Source organism: Meriones unguiculatus, chromosome 2 (assembly GCF_030254825.1).
Source record: "Meriones unguiculatus strain TT.TT164.6M chromosome 2, Bangor_MerUng_6.1, whole genome shotgun sequence".
Classification (NCBI taxonomy): domain Eukaryota; kingdom Metazoa; phylum Chordata; class Mammalia; order Rodentia; family Muridae; genus Meriones; species Meriones unguiculatus.
This window is the reverse complement of record NC_083350.1, coordinates 46180875-46207937: the sequence shown is the minus strand read 5'-3', so window position 1 is coordinate 46207937 and position 27063 is coordinate 46180875. Positions and strand designations below refer to the sequence as shown.

General features: G+C 44.1%; 1 protein-coding gene across 3 annotated transcripts in view; it reads right to left on the bottom strand.

Annotated features, from left to right (window-relative positions):
- Prelid2 (PRELI domain containing 2) overlaps positions 1 to 27063 on the bottom strand; it is an 82145-nt gene that overhangs the window by 25700 nt on the left and 29382 nt on the right. For all 3 annotated transcript variants that reach the window (XM_060377339.1, XM_021650736.2, XM_021650735.2), the window contains exon 5: positions 10534 to 10639. In XM_060377339.1, the coding sequence (XP_060233322.1) occupies positions 10534 to 10639 (106 nt within the window). The remainder of the gene's footprint in view (positions 1 to 10533; positions 10640 to 27063) is intronic.

Sequence of the window (27063 nt, the reverse complement as noted above, 5' to 3'; positions counted from 1 at the left end):
CCACTGCTGAGGTCCCTCAAAACATAGACACAACAACGGAGTCCAGTGCCAAAAGATTAGCTCCTACCACAGACAAGTCTAGAAAGAAATCACTCCCCAGAAGAGGAAAAGTACTCAACTCCACACATCAGGGAACCCAGAGAGCTTTCAAGTAGTATGCCAAAGGGTACCAGCACAGAACTGCAAGTAGACTACTGTACCTTCCAGTAAAAAATGCATTTATCTTTCTTTCTTTTCTTTTTTTTAAATTTATTTTTAATTTATCCATTCACTTTACATCCTGATCATAGCCTGAAGTGGAAGTTTTTGGTTTCTTTAAAAACTTAGTTACACTACGTAAATATGTTTTTGTTTTAATCCCAAGTGTGGGATATAGGGCTGCTTTTAGTTTGTCCACAGCTGATAACAGCCTCAAGGGGCTTGGAGAGGGGCGTGGTCTTCGTCAGCTGAAGATAGTTTAATTCTGAGGACTCTGAGAGGGTATAAATTCCAGAGCCCAGAGACAGGAAAGCTTCAAGGGATGCCCAGAGAGGAAGAAAGGTGCTTGTTTGTCCTGCTGTTGTGTTTGCTGTTGCTGGTTTGCTGGACTGCTGGATATCCTGATGACTGAAATTGGTATTGCCCCAAAGAACCAAACAACCCTAACAGATGGAAGTAACTTAAGAGAACTCTGTCACTAATCCCTTCTAACCTTCCTTCTCTCCTCCTACCTGGGGTGGTGGTGGGGTAGAAGGGAGGTAGAGGTATAAGAAACCCCAATAAAATAGAGATTTAAAATAAAATGGTGCCACAGTAGCCCCCTCTCCTCATGGTCCCTCCCTTCCACCGTCTTACCCCATCAATCATCCCCTTCACCTCGGAAAATGGACCCCCCACACCAACACACCCTAGCAAATTAAGTCAAATTAGGACTGAGCTAATCCTCATCTGCTGAGGCCAAGTAAGGCAACCCCATTAGGGGGAAATGATGGAAAGCAAGTAACTGAGTCCATTCATAGACAGAACCTGCTAAACTTACTAGAGAAACCACATGAAGATCAAACTCTCCATTGGTTACATATGTGTAGGGGGCCTAGATCCGGTCCATGCATGCTCTTTGGCTGGTGCTTCTGTCTCTGTATATTTCAATGCAAGCAGCCATTCCTACACTTGTGAATTTAACTCCCAGGCTGAGATGACTGGTAGGATTTTCTGTTCTTTTTGGTCAAACTGAGAGCCTTAATTTAGTGCAAGGAGATTAGCTGAGGACAAGCTGAAACCTACAAGTGCTCTTTTGCTCTGAGATCTGTACCTCAAAAACATTCAGTTCACACACTGTGCAAACCCTGTTCATCCTTCCTTCTTTCCCTCCTTCCTTCCTTTCTTCCTTCCTTCCTGCCTACCTTTATTGTCCTTTTTTTTTTGGGGGGGGGAGTGATTCTTGGTACAGAATGTCTCATCTTTAAGTTCTGTGCCTACCTCAGGTTTACATTAGGAAGATAAAAATTTATGTTGGCCACAAATTCCTGCTTCCATTGTCTTTATATATTTGAATTTTGCACAACAGGCTTGGAAATCTATCACATTGATGGGAGATCTGATCTAGGACAGTCAAGAGAACTCAGCTTCCAAATGTCCCAGTGCCCAGTTTAGTAGAACAAAGAAGCATTAGAAAAACAGTGTCACAATAAGAGCTAAGAAGGGAAATCAGAATGGAAACTCAGGCAGGACAGGAACCTGGAGGCAGGAACTGATGCTGAAGCCATGAAGAGATGCTGCTTACTGGCCTGCCTCACATGGCTTACTCGGTCTGCTTTCCTACAGAATCCAGGACTGCCTGCCCAGGGATGATACCACCACCAATGGGCTGGGTCCTCCCGCATTGATCACTAACTGCAAAAATGCCTAACTGCTGGAACTCACAGACACATTCCTTCAACTGGGCTCCTTCCTCTCTGATGACTCCAGATTGTAACAAGTTGACACACAAAAGCAGCAGTGTACATTTTTCTACATCTGAAGTCTTATTCAAGGCTGGGGATATAGCTCACTGAAAGAGAGGTTACTGAGCATGTATGAGACCGTAAGTTTGATCTCCAACAAACATGTAGAGTTTGACAGGGGCAGAGCTGTAACAAAGATCCCAATGCTTCAGACCTGGGAACGGCAAACCCTTCCCTGGGTGAGGCTCAGAGGGAAGGCAAAGCCTTCCTTGGGTCTCAGTGCAAATGTTGACAGTGTGTGCAGATAATGTTGAGCAGAGCTTTCTCCTACTGGATGCTCATGGCCTGGAGACTGCTCCCCTCAGAGTCCTATAGAAACTAACTAGATCTGCATCCTCTTCCAGCTCTACATAATAATCTGTAAGTAATAACCCTGCCTCCCTGTTCAACTATGTATAACAGATACACTGAGTTCCCAGGGTGCTGTGGCTTCTCCATTAGAGAGCCCAGACCACCTCATCACAGCTTTTCTATATCCTTGTGTAAGTCGTTTCTTCATTCCCCTCATCATCCCTAGTCAGCGTTCTGGGACCCAAGCCAATAACGAAGCAAAAGGGGGAAGCATTAACACCTACAGCCAAGCTTGATTAACTGTCAAGAGATTTCCAAAGGCGATTAAAATTTCATCTAGGTGGTCTATGGTGGCCCACACCTGTAAACCACACTTGGAAGCTAAAGCAAGGTTATAAATTTCAGGCCAGCTGGGCTACATAGCACATTCCAGGCTAGCCAAGGATACTACAATAGAGAGATTCTTGTCACAACAAAATAACAACCAATATCTTACTCAGGTATGCATTGAAAAGGCTGTTTATAGGGCCGAGGAGTTAACTCAGCCAGTAAACTGTCTTGCCAGCAAGAGGACCAGAGTTCAACCTCAGAATGGAAGTGCAGGGCCAGGCATGGTGGTGTGCATGAGCAACCCCAGTGCTGGGGAGGCACAGACAGGTGGCTAGCCCTGCCATTCTCTGGCTTGCCAGCCTAGCCTGCCCAGTGAGCCCCGGGTCCCAGTGACAGGTGCTATGCCAGAAACCAAGATGAATGGCATCTGAGGTGTAATGCCAGAGGTCTTCCACATTCTGTCTTCCACATTCACACACACACACACACACACACACACACACACACACACTAACACACACAGCGCTATTTATCTATAAATAACACTTTTATCAGAAAACATCTTTTAATACTAGCAATCACTGAAGTTTAATATGTGCCAAGCATGCTCACAGACTTATGAAATCCTTTCAAATCCCCATGGAATAAAATTATCGTCACCCGTTCCAGAGAGGAAAAGCTGGGGGTCTGACCAATGGGCCTTTCCATAAAGCTTCACATTCAATCACGATGTTACGCACACACCCAGAATCCCACATCACACTAAATGGCCTTTGAGAAACAGAGCACACTCCTTAGTTCACAAGCTGATGCTTGAATCTGGCTGTTAGGCTGCCTACGATTGGCTTCAAAGCACTTCAGCGTGCACAGTGTAAAACTATGACATGCGTGCGTTACATCCTATCACATGCCAGGCACAGCTAATGCCCTCGTGTGGGCTTCACACTCCAGTGGTTGGAGCGACTATTCTAATCAACCTCACTCTAGGAATTTCGATTATCTTTATCCTTGAAAGAAAATTAGCACAAGGTATGTTAAAAACAAAATTTTCAGTGGTGAAATTGGTGGCTTATTAAATAATATAATGCACGTTAGATATAGACCCTCATTAATGCAATGAATGGGACTTGATTTTGAGGGATCAGCTCAAAATTCTAGAGATTTCCCCATCCTATAGGGCTGGGGAGTTATGGAGTTATAGTATGGAGGCTATATATCTCAATTAGATCTGTTCGGGACCAGATAGTCCAACACAAGACCGCTGCTTCAGAAGACACTGGCTAAGGGACTCTATTTCCATCTAACTGCTCCCCTTATTATGAAACAGCACAGACAAACTAAGGATCTGTGTCCATACTCTATCATTATTCCATACAGAGAATTCAGTTTTGCTTCCAAAACCAGCTTTTCCTCTTGTTGACACCACTCCATTGAGAAAGGGCACCTTACACCACAATGAACATGATCCTGAGAAGCTTTGCTTCCATCTCTCTGACCACACCCCCAACCGCCCCCACTTCCAAAAACAGCACAAAGCAAAAACGCAAACCTACATGGTAACTTTTTGTTTGAGCTGCTCCCACTTGGTTTCTTTTGAGGCCAGAATTCAGTTTTCACTTCTCCACGGAGGCTTGGAAGATAATGCCGTGATAACAACCTTGTCTCGGAGTGTTCTTTTTTTAGCCAGTTTGTCTCTGTGGTTAGGGACAACCACAAATGCTGAGGAATGCAGCGTTCTCATTAGACAATCACACAGGCTTGCTCTTTCCTTAAGTTTGTGAAATACATTTTTCAATGTGTGATAAATTAATTTGTTATTTCAGCCACTCTTGGAGAAGGCCCCATTATTAGTGCCGTCGCTGTAATTCTTCTCATGCTGATCAGAAGGCTGAAGCAGAGATGGAATGCAGCAGCGTGTGAAATATTTGTTACAGAGACAATTGTGGGCAAGTCAAACCATTTGAAAATAACTTTAAAGGTCTGGTTTGGACATGGTAAAAAATCTGGACATGTTAGTTTAGGGTGTGTGGTTGTTAGTTTGGATTTGTTTTTTAAGAATCCATTTTTACAGTGGATAATATAATTCCCTACTGTCAAAGAAAACTTGGTCTAATACATGTGGTCCAAAAGGACATTTGAAAAGGTATGTGGTGCCACAGGCCTTTAATTCCAGCACTCGGGAGGCAGAGGCAGCCAAATCTCTGAGTTTGAAGTCAGCCTGGTCTGCATAGTGAAGCTGATCACGTGATTTTTTTCCCCAAATTCACTTTATTGGTTATTTATTCTGTGTAACAAATTATGCCAACTTTGCAGATTAAAACATCTCTCTCATTCTGTGTGCCAATAGGTGTGCTCAGATTCTATCACACATCTATGTGAGCCTCTCAAATTGAGAAGCTTGTTCTGTAACACACAGTGCCCACTGCCTGAGCTCTTACTGTATGTGGACTCTCTTCAGCACAGGCTTGAGAAAGATACACAGTGATGAAAAGTTTATAGCTGTCATGCATAAAGGTGTGTGAGAAAAAAAAAATTGGACTATCCTCAGCACTTCTATTTATCATTCTACCGAAGTCTAGCAATTAGACAAGAGGAAGCAATTATAGGCAGTTAAATAGGAAAGGAAGGAAAAGAAATGTGCATGTTTGTTGATGAAATGATCTTACCATAGAAAGATCTTTAAAAGATTTGCCCAAAAAAGATGTTAGAATTAATAAGTTCAATAAAGTTTCAGATACAGAATTAATATACAAAATTATAGTATTTCTACATATGGGTAACTAACTATCTAAAACACTTGGAAAAGAACCATTTATAATAAATACAAAGAAGAAAGTCACTCACAAATAAATTTAACCAAAAACCTCAAAGATCCTGTGTGTGTGTGTGTGTCTGATTGTATGTCTGTGGGTCTGTGTATATAACAGTTTGTCTTTCTGTGTCTGTCTATGTGTGTATGTCTGTCTTTTTGTCTGTCTGTGTTTCTATGTGTGTGTGTCTGTTTTCCTGTGTCTGTCTGTCTGTGTTTGTCTGTGTCTATGTTTGACTGTCTGTCTGTCTGTCTGTGTGAGTGTTTCTGCATGTGTTTGTCTGTCTGTCTGTGAGTCTATCAGTCTGTGTCAATGCATCTGTGTGTGTTTTGGTGTGTGTAATATGATGCTTGTGTAAGTGTGTGTCCAGATGTACACACATGTGAAGCAAGGGATGACCAGCCAGCATCATTCCTCAGGAGCTGTCAACCTTGTTTTTGGAGACAAGGTCTCCCACTGGCCTGGGTAGGCTATGTTGCCTGGTGAGTCTCAGAGACCCACCCTTCTCTGCCTCCTCAGCACCAGAATTACAAGCTGAGCTTCTTGAGTTCCAGGGGTTGAGGTCAGGTCCTCATGCTTTTGTAGCAGGCACTGGCTAAGCAAAGGATACCTGCTCCTAAAACTACAAAAATTACCCCGCCACCCCATTCTTCTTCATCATAACCAGGCTCCCTCTTCTTGGATTCTGTTAGCTCACTATATGCATATCCCCTTGTTTTGAGTATCCTAAACACCTACATCGGCCCCGTCTCCCCCACCACACACATGGTGTAATTGCAGACTTCAGATGGGACTGTCAGAGTTAGAAACCCAGAGCATACTCTGGGGCCAGACAAGCTCTGGATCACACTCCAGTTGTCCCACTTCCTAATTTTGTAACCTTGAGAAAACTGTTCTGTCACTTGGGACCTCGGTCTCCCTGTGTAAATAAAAGAAGAACAGCAATTCCTACATCACTGAGTTGCTCAGAGAAGTGGATAAGGCCAAGCACACATGCCAGGCACAGGGCCTGGCATCTACAACTCTCACGCCCAGGAGCTGCCTCGCTAATGCCCTCCTCGGACTCAGAGCACCAAGCAAGGCTCTGCATGTTCTCAACATCAGCAGACGTTCAGTTACTATCTTCCATGCTTCCCACCCTCAGCACCGTGTCCCTAAATCAAAGCTGCACAAGGCACAATCCACATCCCATAAACTGTCCCATTTCTATGTGTCTCCAGCACCCAATGCCCAGCACACAACAGACATCAAACGACCCTTGCAGAGTTGAAGACAATTTAAAGTTTAGTTATGTGCACTATCCCTGTTCACATGGTTTGGGAGAGGAGTGTGTAAGAAGAAGAAGAAAGCGTGACAGAGAAGCCTGTGAGTGTGATGTTCTTCACCCTTCAAAGCAAAGAGCACAAGTGTTTATACGTAACCTGTGTGCTTCAACTTAAAACTCTCAAGGCTTACACTTGTGCCTCTAAGACGGCATCAGAATCCCTCTGTGGTGGATGAACAAACTTGGACAAAGGGACTTCTTCCAAGTCACAAAAGCAATGAGAGAGTGCGCAGCAGCTGCCTAGATACAAGCGGTCCCACTGCAGGGGCATACCAGGACCTTGGCACCCAAGGGAAATCAACGACTCTGATAACCACTCCAGCTACTCCAGGAGGAGAGTGGCTTCTGACCGGTGTGTGAAAGCCAGCATGTGCGCCAGAAACTACACTAGATATGAAGGGAATGGGGAAAACTGCAACTGAACAAGCCCCCAAAGGCTCAGAAGCACAAGTGACCTCGGCCTACAGCCCCATATCAACAGCCCAACTTTAATTTACAGAGCTAGAAAGTTTGAGTGTCTCATTTTTCTTTGACTGGGGGAAAAAAAATATAGCTATCAGAGTCTGCCTTTACCACTCCTAATCAGCGTCAAGGATAAAGTCCAAAAGAGAAAGGACAGTCACCTAAAACCCTGGCATGGGCACTTGGGCAAAAACCAGTTATGCGGGCACAGCTGTGAGGTTTAGCAGAGAGGCAGGCTGGGCCTAGAAACAATCAGCAAGAGATAAAAGACACTTAAGCACAGATGCCTTCTAAAACCAAAAAGCTACTAAAACTCAGCCTCTACAGAAAGAAAAGCCAGAAAAGCTGGCAGGAAAACTGTACTCTTATTTCTGAAATAATAAAAAAGAATAAGGGTTCGTCACTTGGTTTCGTTGGTTTTGCTCCAGTGAATATTTGTGAGAAGCCAGCAAGGCACTTGTGCACAGTCTGTTTCCTTCCTACTCGTTTCCACAGACACATACCAGGCACTGTCCATGGTATCGCAGTTTACAGAAGAATCAAGTCTAATAAAGCTGGGGCTGCAGAGATGGCTCAGTGGGTATCAGCACTGGCTGGGCGAGTGTGAGAACCTGAGTTCAAACTTCAGCACCCCCATAAAAAGCTGGACACACACACACACACACACACACACACACACACACACACCTGTAACCCAAACTCAGTAGGCAGGTGGAAGGCAGGAGGATGGCTGGGTCTTACTACCCACCAGCCTAGCTTCAGGTTCAGTGAGGGGCATGTTAGACACTTAACATCCTCTGCTGGTATGTGAGAAAGGGTGAGAAGCAGGGGAGAGAAATGGAGGTGAAGACAGTTCTCTCTCTCTCTCTCTCTCTCTCTCTCTCTCTCTCTCTCTCTCCCCACCCCCATTAGGGTACAGAGTACAAAGTCTAACATGAGAACACGCTAGAAGCAAAAAATGCTTAGGGAATATTTCCCCCCAAGCCCTTTCTCTGAGATGTGACCTCAGGCCTGACCCCGTGGTCATGGCAGAAGAGGGTCGTGTTTTATAGCTGTCATTCAACCTCCTAGTCCTGTCTGACCTACTTGCAAACAAGGCCCTCTCCTTCCAGAGAGACATTAGAAAAGAAAAGAGATAAACAGTCATTTTGCTGGCAGAAAGAAAAAAACAAAACAAAGAGGAAGGATAGAACAAGTGAGCAAACAAGTGAAGATGATTATGATGATAGATAGATAGATAGATAGATAGATAGATAGATAGATAGATAGATAATAGACAGATATAGAAATTATATATATGTATAGAGAGAGGGAAAGAGAGAGACAGAGAGGGATGGTAGATAGATGCAGGCAGTCTTACTATTAGCCAGAACTTTATTACACATGTAGACCTGGACAATGGAGACCCACATCCCACTAAACAGAGAGAACCAGACTGCAGAAAAGAGAACCATGAAGCACAGACGTCGCTACAGACACAGGCGGACTGTGTGGGGAAGGAATCCTGCAGACATGTTCAGAAGCTCCCGCCTCAGTGCAGCTCTTCCTGAAGCCAGCAGCCAGCCTCAGCACCACGCACCATTCCAGTGAGCATCCTAAAGTGTGTTTTGTCACTTGCAGTCACGGATTCCTAACGTACGCAAGGAGCGTAGGCACAGCACAAGTCTGCCCCGGCCGTGTGAGGTTCACCGTGCTGAGAAGGTAAGGGCTTTACCGCATCTGCCTATCGGCAGAGAGTGAACGCTTACCGTGGGGTGTAAGTCTACAGCCTACGTTTCACTTCTTCCCTTTAGCCCATATTTCGTAGTGCCTAGCAGAGCACAGGTTCTCTCCTGTGAGAAGATAGGCGAGACAGAAGGAGAACATGGGCTGTACTCATTTGATCATCTTTCACCATTATGATGGGAATGCAAATCACCTCGAGGTTCTTACACCATCAAGACTAACAACTGTTAACAGGTAAAATACCAAGTCACTCGGGGAACTGACAACATGCATTTATCTAAAGTGAGGCGAGCATAACCCACGATGAATACAGCCTGCCATCCGTCTTCACAGGGACCGCGGATAGGATTTGATTTTATTTTTTTACAAGTGACTCTGTGCAGCCAATTTAATAATAAGAAACCTCAACTCAACTTTTAAATATTATCTCTCCCAAAAGAGATTCCATCCTTTTGATGAATAGACTTATGTGCAAAACAATTATGCTTAATTATTATTATGGCTTTTCTAATATAAGATTTAATAGATGAACAAGGAGTCAACTCAGTCAGAGACATAGTAATAAAATTAATTTTCTCACCAGGGGCATTATTTTGAGATTGCAATTTTGCAGATAAGAGGGCGATGGTGTTATTTTCTTTTCCTTTCTTTTTATTTATAATAAACGCACATACTATGGTCTAGCAATAAGCAAGCACAACAATGCGTCAGTGAGTAAAAGTGACGTCGGAACTTCTATGTGTTCAACTACTCCCTTCCAGCCTAGGAAGGATCCATAACAGAAACCCCATTACCTAGGCCAAGAACACATCACACACCTCAACAGCCCAGTGCAGCACACTTCAGAACTGACTGAGACTGGTTTACCCTGGGCTCAATGGAGAAGGTTAAACTCTGGTCTTATATAACAATCATTGAGGCAACTTTGTGGAAACATTCATTCGCTAACTCCCCCTTTTATCATATATGTCTATGCTATTCTTCTACTATGCCTTGCCAGATGAAACCTCCATGTTTTCCTTTTTTATTTTTTATTTTTTGCACTCATGGTAAGTTTTTATTTCACGTGGGTGAATCCTAGAAGTTTATCTTATAGTTGTTATATGAAAATATAAATTACTTTTCAAGCATTCATTAATAGTCTTAATATCATAAGGTCAGCTTTGATGTAGTAAATTTCAAAATATTTAGGCAATGGCTCATGTCAAGAAACACATTTTATAACATAGCCCAGTTTCACATTCAATCACTTATATAAATAACCAGAGTAGACATTTCACCAAATAACATGTGCAATAAATTCTGATATTTTCCTATGATGCAGTATTTTTTTAATTCTAGACAATGTCACTACATTGAGTTTAAAAACTCACTAAGAGGTCACAAACCTCTACCTGTAAACTCCAGCTAGACTAATATTTTTTTGTTAATTAATACTATGCTGTGACAGTTCCATGCATGTAGCTAATGCTTTCTGCTCACTCTCACCTGCCTGTCCTACCTCCTGCCCTGTCAACCCCTTTTTTCCCTCATTGTTTTCTTAATTTTTTTTTTTTGCACTCCATGTTTTCTTAAAGCTAATGTTGGTTCAGAGTGGAAACAAGCTTACCTTCTGGGCTCCTTGTCTTAAGAACGTACTAGCAAAAGTTTCCAAAACACAGTTAAGAAATCCAGCCCCTGTGATTGAAATTCTGCCTGTTTGAATGAACTCTGTCCTGAAAGAAAAAAAGAAAAAAAAGAAAAAGAAAAGACACACAAAATTATCTCCATGAATTAGCATCTGCATAAAGTAAAATAAAACAGCCACGAGCTTGGGAGCGTGGTTGAGAAGAGCCAGTGAGAGTGGGAGGTGGGGAAGGAAGGGTGATGGGGTAATTGTCAAAAAAAAAACCTCATTTACTTTGCATTTGAATATGTAAATTATACACTTTCAGCAGCATAATTACTACTCACAATTAACACAAAATAATATCCATAATAATTGAGTAATTACCTATTACAACAAAATATTCTATTTAAGGTTGACCTAAACTATATACATTTATACAGTATAAAAAAACAATCATTGGAATTAAAGAATATCCATATCACCAGGCAAAATGCCTTTTCAAGAAGCTACCACAAAAAAAAAAAAAGAAGCTACCACAACCATTTTTGTTACGTTGATATAGTTTCCAATTGCTTTCCAAACCTTTAATTCTCATTTAGTGTGGCTCTCATCCTTACCTAAGAAGTGTTCTTTGTTTTTTATAGCAGATGGAAGCCATTGCAAAGAACTAACAACTGGCCAAAAAGAAGTGACTGTGAAGTTCCAGTGCATAAATTGGTCATTTAATACACAACCCCTGGGCCCAAGGCTCCAGCAACATCCGAGAGGAGGGGCAGAAAGAACCAGACAAGAGCCAGAAGTTGGCGAGGACTGGGGTCCTCTGTACACGATGAAGATGCTGCATCCATGGACGCCCAGCAGCTCTGGCTGCCTGCACAAAACCTAAGGAGACCAAACAGTCAACATTCCAGCAGGAAGGAAGGGCCCTACACATAAATAATTACAGATGAAGAGAACATGAAGTTGAAAGGGAAGGAGGGACATGACAGGAGTTGAGAGGGATGTAGATATGATTAAAATGCCATGTGTAAAATTCAAAAATAAAAACACATTAAAAAGAAATTATCACTCTTTGGAGGGACGATGGTGTTTTTCTCAAGACAGAGTTTCACTATGAAGCCCTGGCTGTCCTGGAACTCTGTAGGCCAGGCTGGCCTTGAACTCAGAGATCCCCCTGCCTCTGCCTCCCAAATGCTGAAACTAAAGCAGTACAACCGCTATGCCCACCTAGAAACTATCACTCTTAATTTGCAATTGAGTGAATTACAGTTCAGCTAACGTCTGAATACATTTACTTTCATGGTAATCAGGACCAAGAGCCCCTTTCATTGTATGACTAATTAATATGAACTTTCTCCGTGACAATAAATGTGGTTAGCTCCTCTCTTTAAAAGTAAAATGCCTCTTAAAAATTTGAACGCAAGACAAGTATCAGCTTCATGACCCCGAATAAAATTATTTACTTTCTCTAACCAATTTTCTCATATGTAAATGGGATCATAACATCACCTACTTACAGCTATTGTAATAAAGGAGTTTATACATATAACACGGACAGGAAGGATGACTGACATGTGCTAAGCATTTGCTAAATTCTAGCAACAGTTGCTAAAGAGAGACAGGCAAACACAGAGACTGCAAAGCCCGAAGCCTGAAGTAGTTATTGAAACCCGGACAGGGGCTGGGAGTCACAGGGAGCAGATGTGATTCCATTTCTATCATTTTAATTACCAAAGTTCTACCAATATTAATTATCCCCATCCCATAAAACAGAGATCTGGATCACACTTGAGAATGCTGTAAGATGGCTGAACAGGAAGCCTCCAGCTCTCATCCTCCGGTGAACACAATGATTTAACAGAAATACACAAACGAAATTGCCTTTGAAACCAATTAAGAGGTGGAGCACACCCAAGGGAGGGCGCAGCCCAGAACGGTCATGTCAAAGCAAGTGAAAAGTGTGCTGCTATCACTCATTGTAGGAGAAACTTCTCAATGGTTGATACAGAACATCTGAAACAAGCAACTGAAGCAAGGCGAGGCTTGTACTGTTTATTGACGGTGTTGCTTGCTGTGAGACCAAGGGTCTTGTACATCCAGGCTGACCTCAAACTCTACGTGGTATGGACTGGCCTTGACATCGTGATCTTCCTGTCTCCAGCCCCCAAGTGCTGACACACACCACCATGCCTAGCTGGGAGGACAGGTGCATTTCAGGTCCTGGTTCCTGGGATATGATCTGTTGCAATGGGAAAGTCCAGCTGCCAGCCAGTGCTGGTCCGTGCCATTGGTAGGCTACTTGCTCATATCTGAGTGGATTCACGAACCAATTCAGGAAAACGCATTGACTCAGCTGGGACCTCAGGTTAGGGGCCGGTGCCACCCACACGGTGCAGATTTTCCCCAGTCTAGCTTAATCCGGGCTGGAAAACCTCTCACAGATAGATACACTCAAGCCTGGGCCTCACTATTGTCCTACCTGTCCCTTAGTCCATCACACTCCTGATGGCTCCCTGCCAACCCGCACAGCAGAGCAGAATAGGGAAAGAGCGAGGAAAGCCAGCTTCTCCCGCCGCAGAAGGAAAAGGAGATGAGCGTACATCCAACACACATTGTTTTCACAGGCATTGCCTGGGGTCAGGAGCCCAGGGAAGGGAAGCAGCATGCTTGGAGGCTTGTAACTCCACAGAGAACAGGCGCCAGCACAGCAGGCTGGCACAGCCCTTAACAGCCTGCAGTACCACAGGCAGACCACCAGCAGAACCAAGAGATTACCAACTCAAGACCTCTGCATCTGTGAAATCAGAGTCCCACAGAAGATACTCAGAAAAACCTCGAGAGGCCTGCACACTCTGGATGGGCCGATTTGTGAGGCTCCTCTGTAAAGAGCCACCCGTGACAAATGGAAAGAGGTGGTTCTTGTTTCAAAAACCCAAATTTCTCTGAAAGTTCACAGGACTTACACACACACACACACACACACACACACACACATACACACACGCACGCAGGAAAATGGCCCAGTCACGGGAACAAATAAATTTGTAAAAACTCACCCTAAAGAAACAGGCATATGAATTTGAAATAATTATTTTTTAAAATGTTCAATTAGCCAAGAAAAATCCAAACAACTAAATGAATTCAGGAAATTGAAACGTGAACAAGGTGAGAATATCAACGAAGTACCTAAAGGACAGAAAACAACACCAGCAAGGAACGTGAGGACATGCTGCTCAAAGCAGAAAAACAAATGAAGACACGTGGTGAGAGCTTTTGAGACCTGTGGATGCTGTCAGGCGGGCCCACATTACATCTATATATTACATTCTATTATTCACACTTGTGGCATCTTAAAGGAGAAATCATTGAGAATGGGGAAGAGAGATCATACAAAGCAATAATGGCCCCAAATCCCCAAATTTAAAAAAGGAAATGTGCATGCAAATCCAAAATCTCAACAAAGTCCAACGAGGAGAGGTCTAAAGAAATCCCATCAGACACATCGCACCGTCTCAAGAGTCACAGGAGAAGACTAAAAGCAGCAGGAGAAAAGCAACTGTCTCACAAGGGAGCTTCCTGGAGTTATCAGCAGATTTTTTTTTTTTCATCAGAAACTTTGCAGGCTGGAGAGAACTGGGTTAATATATTCAGAACACCAAAAGAAAAAAACATAAACCAAGTTACTACCATCTCATTGACGGCTGTTGGAGCTACCACCAGGGCATTAGCCATGAGTCATACTGGGCAGACTGCTCAGACCCTGAATAATCATTTAGCCAATGTAGCTCATGCCTTAGTTGTACATAAAGGAATTAATGCTCAACTAAAAGGAAGCTTGATGGTGTTCAATCAGAGGATTGACCTCTTGCAGGAGCAAATTGATACCCTATGGCAAATCGCTCAACCTGGCTGTCAATGAAAGTATGCTGGACTTTGTGTCACTAGCATACAACATGAGAATTTTTCCTGTGCTGCAAATCTGTCTAAACAATTGTCGAGCTATATTTTAGGTAATTGGACTGGAGAATTCGATACTACGATGGAGCAGCTGAGAGTGGCCATTGTTATAGTAAATTCTACCGGAGTGGACGCAGGACTAGCCACAGGATTATCAACATGGATTGCTGCAGCCATGAATCATCTGAAGGAATGGGCGGGCATGGGAGTGTTAGCAGGCCTTCTGGTGTTGGTCTCCTTGGTTTGCCTGTGGCATATATGCAAGATTAGAGTCTCACAACAGTGTGATGCAGCCATGATCATTCAGGCCTTTACAGCCATTGAAGCAGGACATTCTCCCCAAGCATGGTTGGATACCATAAAAAGCTAAAATGATACGCTCAGGATGCGAGGCTAAGCACTGCACTCAGGGTCAGCCGCTTTGGACCCAGAGAAGAGCATGTCTGATTGCATGCGGGTTGATGCCCCAGGTCCCGCCTCTGAGAAAAAGGTATCGGACGGTCTGATGCTCTTTGGGTGGATGACACCTAAATGAACATCTGTACAAAGTCCCAATTTATTTCTAATATCAGAGATCAGACCTCTACTCTTGCCTGATGCATCTAAAACAAAAAGGGGGAACTGTAGAGAGCTGCGGAATGCTATGTCTTAAAGATGGAGCTGGTTTCCGCCTTCCACCTTCCCGATGGTGAGTGCTCTCTGTCACGAACAACTCCACATTTGGCTAAGGCCGAGGATCTGGCTTGCTTCCATGTATGTGGACCTATCTGCATTGCCCCCGTGGCACGCCTGGGTTGGCTACCCAGAGGCTATTTAAGCTGTGGGCTGGCTTTCCCCGGGGTCCGAGGATTGTTCAATGTTCCTGAATAAACTGCATTGAAAAAAAAAAAAAAAAAAAAAAAAAAAAAAAAAAAAAAAAAAAAAGGAGAGCACAATTAGAAAAAAAATAAAATAAAATAAAAATTAAAGCCTTAAAAAAAAAAAAAAAAAAAAAAAAACATAAACCAAGAACTCAGTGAAACTACCTTCCAGAAAGGAAAAGGAAATTAAGATTTCTAGCTATACAAAAGCCGAATGTATGCATCTCCACTAGAGACTTGGGCTATAGTTAACCTGGCCTAACTCATTTGCTGAAACCTGAAACCACAGACTGCAAGGTTACCATATGCTATATATTACATATCTCATATAGTCACACACACACACACACAGAGCTAGGGAGCTAGCACACATCGCAGAGCTAGGAAAACTGCTCGGTGGAGAAGAGTGCTTCCTGGCAAACATGGGGACCGGAGTTCAAGTTCCCACATTAAAAACTAGGTGTAACCATGCACGCTTGCCTGTAGCCTCAAGAGCAGATAGAAACAGGACGATTGTGGGATGACTTGATCCGTGGGACTTGATGGCAGCATAGATCCTGATTCAGTGAGGATTCCTGTGTCAGGGAAATTGAGCAGGACACACAGCCTCTTCCTCTGGCCTCCACACACATACACAAAGATACCCATGCCCTCCCCCACACAAATATGCACATACACATCACACAGAGACGCCATACACATACACACTACACCAAAATGACAGCCTTGAAGATCGGTTCTATAAAGACAAAAACATTCTTTTTTAAACTGCTGGTGTTAAGAAGAAACATTTTCAATTAAGGAACTTGCTCACTTTGGCTCGCCCTTCATTTCAAGTCCTCTTAAGCCACCTCTTGGTTTTCCTTTCCCCACACCATACTGAGAATGTCGAGGTTCTTCTAGGACCTCGCTGTTTTCATAGGAAATGCAAAGAACAAGTAGGTGAGTGTTAGCATCGGCTGATGGAGGCAAAGCTTTCCAGCAGAGAAAGGCCCACAAGGGCCCAGCACAGAGTAGTAGACAATATCTGGGCAGCCAAGCCACACTGTCCCTGTTGGCTTTCTATTGAAGTGACAAACACCACTGACAAAAAGCAGCTTGGGGAGGAGAGGGTGTATCTGGCTTCCGCTTCCACAACACAGTCCATCACCTAGAGCGTTAGGGCAGGAACTCAACCTGGAGGCAGGAACTGGAGCAGGGGCCACTGACGAATGCTGCTCACTGGCTTGCTCAGCTTCCTTTCCTAGACCAGCCAGGACCACGAGTCCAAGGGTGTAACACTTGCAGTGGGCCCTCCCCCTCTCACATCAGTCCTTAGTCAAGAAGACGCCTCACACACATGCTTACAGTCCAGTGTGATGGAGGCCTTCTCTCAATTGTGGTTCCCTCTCGGGTGACTTTACCTTGTGTCAAGATGACAAAACACACACACACACAAACACACACTTGCACACACATGTTATCTGAAAATGCCCATACATTCTCATCAGTTTTGTTGTAGACTTGGGAATTGCACCGGATGGGAGAATAAAAGTGACAAGGTAGGCAAGATACCAGACGGAGGGGAATCTGGGGCTTTGGAAGTCAGATGTGATCCCAAATGAAAAAAACTTCCAGGACCACAGAGTAACTGACACGATGGTCCCTTACACCCCATTTGCAGTGCAATTCTTACACGAGTGCAACCACATTTGTTAAATGAACTAGTTAAAATCCTTTGCAATCAAACCTCAGTGCAGAAAATATTTTCTCGAATCTCCCTACCTGCTGACATCTTAGAGAGGAGAAAGGACCCAAGTCTCCTGTGTGTATGTTCCTGTATATATACCGATATGTACATACCCCCAATCATACACACACACAAAATATATTCTAAGAAACACTGGACTCAAAAAGACATGATTTTAGTCAATATAGCTAGTACGGCCTTGTCTTTCCTGTTTTTTCCCCAGTGCTGAGTATTCAGGGCTTCATGCAAGCTGATGAGTTCTCACTTAGAATCAGCCCCAGCCCATAAACACTGCCTTAGATCTAATAACAACGCCTACGTTTAGATCAAGCTCACAGTAAAAATCTACACCTTTAGGCCTCCTTTCTGCCTCCTCCTTCACCTTCCTCTTCCTGCTCCTACACACACACACACACAAACACACACATGCACACACAAACAAACGCACACGTGTACACACAGAGAGAGTCATCCTACCCAATCTGACACATACACCTCTGCCTAACCAGCTTCTTGGATTTAAGCTCACTTAAAATGCTTTGTTCGTGTAAACCTGAATTCTAGTGACACTAATACTTCCTGTCTTTATTATGGATTAGTCAGAGTAGACTCTTACAATGACTTTAATATTTAAAAATGAGAAGCTCTTCAGGAGAGATGAACTCTTCAGTCCTCAGGCGAGCGTAGGTGAGGGATTAATCAAAGTCTCTCTTTGATCATATTCTAACCAATATTTCTTTCTGCCAGTTTGAGGAGGGAGTCCTCCAAAAAGCATGCTCAGGGTTTGTCCACGTGTCAGAGACCAGCAGGGTGGTACAGGGGTCATATCTTTGGCATCCACAAGATGGGAGTTCATTCTCCTATACTTTAAGACTGTCAGAGAAGAAAACACTGCATTTCCCCCAGAGCATCTTCTCCTTGTGACACAAGACTACCCCAAATGCCTCTCGTCCAGTCCAGCCTCAGTTTAAATGTCTCTGAAACGCACAGCTGCTTATGAGACATCGTTTCCTCTCGCTGTTCTCTTTTGTGTTGTGTTAGCTGAAAAACGGAAGGAGCTACATCTGAGGAGAGAGCTTGGTGGATAAATGGTTGCTCAGGTAAGAGGACCTGAGTTCAGATTCCCAGCACCCATGTACAGCTAGGTGTGGTGGACCATGTCTGTAACCCCAGTGGATTTATGGGGAGACAGGAAGGGGAGAAGGGGAGAAGGGCCAATTCCAGGAAACTCCCGTAGCTCACCAGGCAGCTTCCCTGGTGTAGTGAAGTGACAAACAAGGTGAAACATTAGGAGGCCCAACAAACAAGGGCATTCTTTAACATCAGCGAGTCATCAGCTCCTAACACACACACACACACACACACACACACACACGCATGCACACACGCACATGCACACATGCAAAAACACACATGCGTATGCCTGCATAAACCCACATACAAACATAAATTTTAAAAGAAAACAAAAACTCCACTCACAGAGGTCACAGTGCTTCCTCCTGGCCTCAATAGCCGTGGCACGTATGTGGTGCACAGACAACACGCAGGCCAGATGCCCATACACAATAAATAAGCTTTAAAAGAGGATACAGAACAAGATGCGCTGGCTGAGATGTAATGTTAACAAAATCTGCACGCATTAGAATAGAGCTACTACTAATTTACTATACTCTCCTGCCGTTTATAAACTTTACAGAATGGGTATGCATTACTTTGACAATCACATAAAATTAATAGTAAAGTCAAGACTATCATTTCCATAGAAATGATAGACCATCCTCGATACGCTCTGTGCAACCAAGAGCTATTTTCAGCAAAGGTGCAGCTAGCACAGGCTAGCCCACCATCTGGTCACCTCCTAGCTCTCTCCTTACCCTGCACTCTGGAAGGTTCGTTCTTCTTCCCTGGTCCTGTACGTGAAGTGAGTGAAGCATGCATAGTGAGTCAGATTTTCCTCCTCTGCCTTCCTCTCTGCCAAGCCTATGGAGAGGACTGTACCACATCTCACACACATTTTCACAATCTCCTTCACACTCGGGATGCTCCACGGCAACAGTGTACGTCACACGCTACATGGCACATCCCCAGAGGCTGCTTTGAAAATTAGTTTCTCTAGATAAACGTGAAGAAGCTGTAGGGTTGATCCCATACGGAGCCATCGCCGATAACTCAAAATCTTCCGCTTTCTCTGCCCCACTCACTGACGGTGGTCTGGGAGATCATCACCCACAAGTGGTACAGTTCCAGAAATCTCATCAGTCACTGATCACACGCTCAGATTATTTCAACTGACTCTCAGTAGGCCATGCCTAGCTGGTCTTTACTACTGCTGCTGCCCTTTCTTCTCACTTCTAAGCCAACCGCCTCCCCCTGGGGTCCTTGTCTCTAGGATGGAATTCTACTTCACCCCACCCCACCACAAATCAGTGATGGCATCACTGCCTGCTTACTGAAGTGGGCAGATAAAGCCTAAGTGCTCAGGCACTGACTTAAACCTGTTCGCTGCATGGAGCTATGGGATGCCGTTTCATTGCTGCGTAACAGTCCACCTGCTGAAAACACTCTACCTTACTTATCCACTTGTTAGCTTATCTACTTACTTATCCACATGTTCTACTGACATGTAGAACGGGCCCCACTGAGGTGTACTTTCAACAGTGCTGTTATGAACATATACACCACGCTTCTAAGTGTGAGTGTGCACATCATTATAGTATCTAGCAGTCAAATATCCAACTGGAAAATGCCAAAAAAAATTCTAAGTAGAAGTATCTCCTTTCTTTTCCTCAATTATAGCATCAATTGTAATAACTCATATGTGGTAAGAAATCAGTAAGTACATCAGGCAGGAAAGGGGGAGCACAGGAAGAAGGGTGGAAAAGGCCACGTACTGTCCACTTGTTGAGGTCAGTAGGGGGCAGCCTTCACCAGCTGAGGGACCAGCCAGCAGCAACATCTGTGAATGGGACCGGCTCACTCAGGCAATCCAACATACAACACACCAGATTCATGAAAGAAAACACACAGTCCAAATCTAGGAGCTCGGAAGTTAACAGTAGTTTAAACAACCAAGACTCCTATTTTGACTAAGATTTTTTTTTCTTCTAAATTTAGGGAAAGAAGAATCCAGGGGGAAAACGTGGCTGAAACTAAACCCCAGCGCACAGGGTCAGTGACTTGGAGAGGGCAAACGGGCAGTTCCCAGGAAAGCAAAGTCTCTTAATGAGGTCCTGGCCAGGATTACTGGCTGGCTAGGTGTGGCAAATCTTGTCTAATTATCTTCATGAGGAAAATTTAATTAAAGCGCCTTTGAGGGGAGGAGGGAAATGTTCCACTGGTGTCATGATGTGGTGTCATGATGTGGTTCCAGTCAGGGTCTGGGGCCTTCTACAACCACACAGAAAGATGCCCCAGAGGAGACGAGGGGCTTTCCAGTCTGCACGCCCACTTCCTGAATATAGCCCAGACCTAACACTGCTGCCGAGATACCCCACCCCCACCCCGGCTGAGACTTGTGTCAACCACACCAGATCATGTGGTCTCGCCCATGCTAGCTGGCCAAACCCATTTCTGAAACCACGAACCCCCGGAGAACCCACACAGGCTACTGAGCTCCCAAATGCACAGTTTTCAGCACCCGAGTGCCTACTAAAGTTGTGTTCACAAACACGATACAAATTAAAATGTAACATAAGCAAGCGGACAAGCTACGTTGACCTACTGAACAGACAGACAGGCTGCACTTCAGGAGAGGTATTGGTGAGGCCACTCGAGAAATCAGATCTCTTGGATCCTCATCTCACCTTGCTTCCCCATCACATAAATAAAGCCCTGAAGCTCTCTGGAACTGTCTCCTCTGTAAAATGAGATTAAAACCTATTGCCTAAACTGCCCCACAGTTGGATAAAGCCATCTGTCTAAGGTGCTCCAGAAGACACATACTGGCTCAGCTTGCTTTTTTATGCAGTCCAGGAACTACCCACAGTAGGCTGGGCCTCCCACATCAGTCATTAACCAATAACACGTCCCAACAGACCTAACTACAGGCCAAACTGATGGGAGCCTTTCTCAGCTGAAGTTCACTCTTCTAAGTTGTCACAGAACTAACCAGCACTCCCTCCCTACAGTTTGGGTGTGGAACATCGCCTCAAAGTTCATATGTGGAAGGCTTGATCCCCAAGACAACATATAGAGGCAGGGCTTTTTAGAAATGAGTGGACGGTGGCAAGTTTGAGGTAATAAATGGATGAGTGGGAGGCAGATGAAAAGGACGAAATAGAACATCTGAAGAGCTCAGGCTCATTCTTTCCATCCCTCCCACTTCTTCTTCTCTCCTTCCTAGCTGCTATGAGGTGAGTGGCTTTTCTCTGCCCTGCAGAGGTGCGTATGCCCTTCCTCCACGGCATGAAGACCTCTGAAGAGGTTTCATTCTCTCCCTCCTGCCCCGCTTCCTCCCTCTTCCTTCACTCCCCCTCATCTCCACACCCCTCCCCACCCCCATCCCTGCCTCTTCTTGTTGGATGCTGAGGGTGAGTGGCTTTTCTCTGCCGTACCCTTCCTTAATGACATCCACACCCTAAAACAAGCTTGACTGAAAGCAACAGAACCATCTGGCCATGCAGATGGATCCCTGGAATGGTGAGACAATAAACGGTGCATCCATTAAGTTGTAGGGTTCCCCCCCCCAGATGTTTTGTCACTCTGACAAAATACAGTCCAGCTCTGATGGCAATCAAGCTTCTGGGTGAATGAGCCTCATGACAGTGAAGGCAGATCTGGGTCGGGGGACTGTCACCGTGGTCCTCTTGATTGTCTCGGGACTTTAGGTTCAGTACCACATCATTGCCTGGCTGATAAAACACTATCATTTTAATATTCCAAGTATTTAATTCATTACAGGTGCAAAATCAGAGGATTGACCTCTTGCAGGAGCAAATTGATACCCTATGGCAAATCGCTCAACCTGGCTGTCAATGAAAGTATGCTGGACTTTGTGTCACTAGCATACAACATGAGAATTTTTCCTGTGCTGCAAATCTGTCTAAACAATTGTCGAGCTATATTTTAGGTAATTGGACTGGAGAATTCGATACTACGATGGAGCAGCTGAGAGTGGCCATTGTTATAGTAAATTCTACCGGAGTGGACGCAGGACTAGCCACAGGATTATCAACATGGATTGCTGCAGCCATGAATCATCTGAAGGAATGGGCGGGCATGGGAGTGTTAGCAGGCCTTCTGGTGTTGGTCTCCTTGGTTTGCCTGTGGTATATATGCAAGATTAGAGTCTCACAACAGTGTGATGCAGCCATGATCATTCAGGCCTTTACAGCCATTGAAGCAGGACATTCTCCCCAAGCATGGTTGGATACCATAAAAAGCTAAAATGATACGCTCAGGATGCGAGGCTAAGCACTGCACTCAGGGTCAGCCGCTTTGGACCCAGAGAAGAGCATGTCTGATTGCATGCGGGTTGATGCCCCAGGTCCCGCCTCTGAGAAAAAGGTATCGGACGGTCTGATGCTCTTTGGGTGGATGACACCTAAATGAACATCTGTACAAAGTCCCAATTTATTTCTAATATCAGAGATCAGACCTCTACTCTTGCCTGATGCGTCTAAAACAAATGGGGGAACTGTAGAGAGCTGCGGAATGCTATGCCTTAAAGATGGAGCTGGTTTCCGCCTTCCACCTTCCCGACGGTGAGTGCTCTCTGTCACGAACAACTCCACATTTGGCTAAGGCCGAGGATCTGACTTGCTTCCATGTATGTGGACCTATCTGCATTGCCCCCATGGCACGCCTGGGTTGGCTACCCAGAGGCTATTTAAGCTGTGGGCTGGCTTTCCCCGGGGTCCGAGGATTGTTCAATGTTCCTGAATAAACTGCATTGAAAAAAAAAAAAACAATCAAGTAAATGTTCTCAAAATAAAAAATTAACAGATGAAAAGTAAAAAAAAATAAATAAATAAAAATAAAAATAAATAAATAAAATGCACCCACAATGCATGCTCCCTAACAGCAGACGATACCACACACTTTCTCATGCATCAGGCTCACTCAAGTCTCCCTTCTTCACCCCTTCCCTTCTCCAATCATTCTGCTCACATACACTCAGGGGGCTGTTGAGAGTTTCCTGGGCTCTTTAGCATAGTTTCTCACCCCTAACCCCGCACTGGGAAATGTTTGCTGTTTGCTGGAGAGTAAGATTATCAATTTCATGTCACGCTTTACAAGATTACCAAGGACTTTGCAAAAATGAGGATAGAGTTCCAAAGGGATGCCAGCTGTGTATCTGCTTATCAGTAAGGCCACAGGACGGCAGCTAGCTATCAAAGTTTGCAAAGCTCCTGGGCAGAGTCGCCTGGAGCCTCTAGAAAACCAGACCCACGGCAACACGTGTGCACCTAATTCCCCTCTGAACCTCGGACTAAGACACAACTCTAAACCAATGGAGGATTAAAAAAAAAAAATCAATAGATGTCCACTAAGACATTTCAAAAGCTTTCAGTTGTAAGTGCCATGGAATGCTCTCCTAGCTAAACATCCCTGTTTCCAACTCAATTATCATCACTTTTCAAACATAGTTCCTTTTGAGAGCTACCCAACCTCAGAAACATTTCCTCACCATTAGTGACAACAGCTTGCACTAACCCCGTGTTCACACCCTCCGAGAGTACAGCAGTCCCACTTCGGACCTTACCAAATCTTCACATTACTCTAAAAGGGAGCTAAAGCCAACCTTTCGCAGAGCAAAGAGCACATAGGTGACCAAGAGCTTCGATGAGAGCTCTGCGCATCACTGCACACCTCCTTCTACCCAATCTCACCAGAGTTTCCCAAGTTCTACCCGCCCTCTGCCCTGTGTCAACCCTTCCCTCTTCCTTCTATCACTCCCAGTATGGACTAGATGTAACACCTGAATCCCATGAACATTAATCACTTATTTGTCAAAGAGGCAGGAGCTTCTTTGTGTGCTATACATTTTGCTTGACTCTGGGTTACAGAAAACCATGACATCGGGGCAAAACCCCCACAAGACAGGAAGTACAGATAAGGAGACCAGAACAGACTTTGACTATGTGAACCCAACCTCAGAAGGCAAATGGGGTACTGTTAGAGGGCAGCCATTCTGAGCCCAATAAGGCTCCACTCGGACGTTGAGTCGAAGCAGAAGAGGCCTTGTGGCTCAGCCTGTCATTACCAGTGATGCATTCTGGTAATTGTTAGGTCACCCTCTGGTGCCTTGGAAATCAAGGTCAATACGAGCAGAGGGAGTTGTGTCTGCAGATGAGTACAATGGTACTTATTCAGGCTGTTACGTAACAATGCCCTCAAGCCCTTCAGCATCAGGACTGAGGCTCGGAAATAATTGCCAGGTGAGGTGAGTAGAGCCTGAGGATGCTAACAGTCAGGTAACCATGAGCCTGGAAATTGATCAAAAGAGGACAGTGCCAACCTTGAGGTCTCACAGAAGCCACCCCACTGCTACATCAGCTGCTGAAACAAGCACAATCAGACTCCGGAAGAAGAAAGAGAAGAAAGAGTACCCAGAGAAAGTGTCCAACAATGACCTCTCGAAAGATATGAATCAGACTATTTGATTTGTCAGATAATTACTTGAAACTTGGCACTTTTAGCCAAGAAAACTAAAATTGAAAACTTCAAAGGTTACATACCTATTTATTAAAATGAGTAATATTCACCTGGGGAGCCTCTATAAAACTGTAAAACCAGACTGTTCAACCCATTAATTTAACCTGTTTGTAAAATTTCATGTGTGCTTTCTACATCCATTGTACTCTATTCTGGGAATGGCCTTACTGAAATTTTTATATGAAATGAACCTGCAACGTTCTTGGTATACACTCAGCTGAGCATTTTAAAGTCAGATGGGAGCCATCAGAGCACAGGGCAGGAGTGTTGGACACGGAATAGCTCAGTTTGGGCCACTGAGAAAGCTACTCTTGGGGGCTAGAAGAATCATCATGTCACCCAAAAGCAAAAACTGTACCAAGACTCCACCAAGGGAAGCAAGATACAGATAGTTTAACTCGCCACAAAAAGTACACATAGTTGTAGGATGAGGGGCAAAAGGCAAAAACCTTCAAGAAGACAACTGTCATTTAAAACTACACAGCTTAGGTAAAGCAGCAATGATTAAAACTGAAGCAGCTGTACGTCTATCTTGGTCTAGACAGTACAATAAAAGTCTATTATAAAGGAAAAAGAAGAACAAAAAAGATTACTCAAAACTAGGTTACACTCAAGAACTCATAGCAGCTACGGTTCTTAACCTTCCATCACAGAAGAGGAGGGGTCCCACAAGGCCCCACCTCTCCTGGAGCATCTACTGACAGAAAGTGGTTACCAACAAGGAAGGAACATTCCTCCACGGTGTAGTCACTGAATGCCCACCCCGCCTCCCAGTAAGTAGCCCCCAGATCATGCTCATGTAAACAAACCTAATTTAATTTGATGAAACACACACACACACACACACAAACATGAAAGTAGAAGGGGGACTCATTAGGAAGAATGGTTTCAGCAGGAAAGAAAGTAGGACAAGAACTAGCAATGGGGGGTGAAAATGACCAGAATTTATTATTATACATGTATGAAAGTATTGACAAACTAAATTCTGTTTTTCTGTGTGTTTGTTTTTTCGTTTTGAGTCTGGGTTCTTTTGCATGGCCCTGGCTGTCCTGGAACTAGCTCAGTAGACCAGGCTGGCCTCTGCTTCCTGACTGCTGGGATTAAAGCCATACACTACCACCTGGCTCCTTTTATTATTTTTTAAAAGAGCCAGAGTGATGTCTCAGCAGGTAAAATTCCTCCTCCAAGCCTGACAATCTGAGTTCAGTCTCCAGGACTCACATATTGCAAGGTAAGAACTAATTCCTGCACGTTATCCCCTGACCTCCAAGTACATGCCATGATTCATGCAAACATGCTCTCAAGCACACATACACAAAAAATAAGTACATCAAAAAGTTATAATTACAAAACAAGCACGCAAAACTAATAAACGTACTGGTCAGAGTACATGAGCCTCAGTTCTGAGGCCACAAAGCTGAGGGGAGGAGATGGCAAGTTCACTCTGCCTTCTTATTCAATGTGACCTGGGCAGCCACTGGCCACACGTGGGTTCTGGGCCCTCAGAACAGTAATGGCATATGTTAGTTGATAGGTGTCAGAGGCTTGTTAGAATTTCTGTAAGATGTCCCTTAGCAGTTGTTTATACTAACTATATGTAGATATGATAATATTTTGGACTTATTGAATTAAATCAAATATATTATTGAAATTAGAGAAGAATCAGTTCAAACATGAATACTAGGAAATTAATAAGCCTACCTCAGAATGAAGGATTTTAGAAAGGAAAAACTATTTTTTTTCTTCTTTCAAAAAATTTAAAACAGGGCACCATTCTCCTTTTTCCAAATACAATCACATTCCCACAAGAGATAGCTTTAATTGTGTTCTGTTGTTTTGTCCACTTTTCTATTTTCTGGTTTGTCCTGAGAGTTCATAGGGCAAGGAGAACATCAGCCTGGAGTCTGAGTCCAGGGAACACCAAAATCCGCTAAAGAGTCCACACGGCATCCTGGGCCTACTAACACCAGTCACTGTACAACAAGAACGACAGTGACAAACATGGGTGATGGTCCATGCCAAATACATAAAGCCCTGAATACACATAGTTCCTGGACTTAAATCTGGCGTGGAGGTAAAACAGCAGGTTCCTGGTCCCATCACTCTCAAATTGGAAAGGGAACATTTCTGGGGACGGTGTACCGAGATAACACAAAACCTAATCATGGAACGGAGTCTTGCAGGGTAACGGTAAACAGTTATACACACAATCTCTGTTTCTGTATTTTGAATTATGCAAAACTGAGGTGACAGCTCAGTGGTAGAGCACCTGCCTGGCTTGCCCAAGACCTCGGTGACACACATTCATATTCATTCATTCTCTCTCTC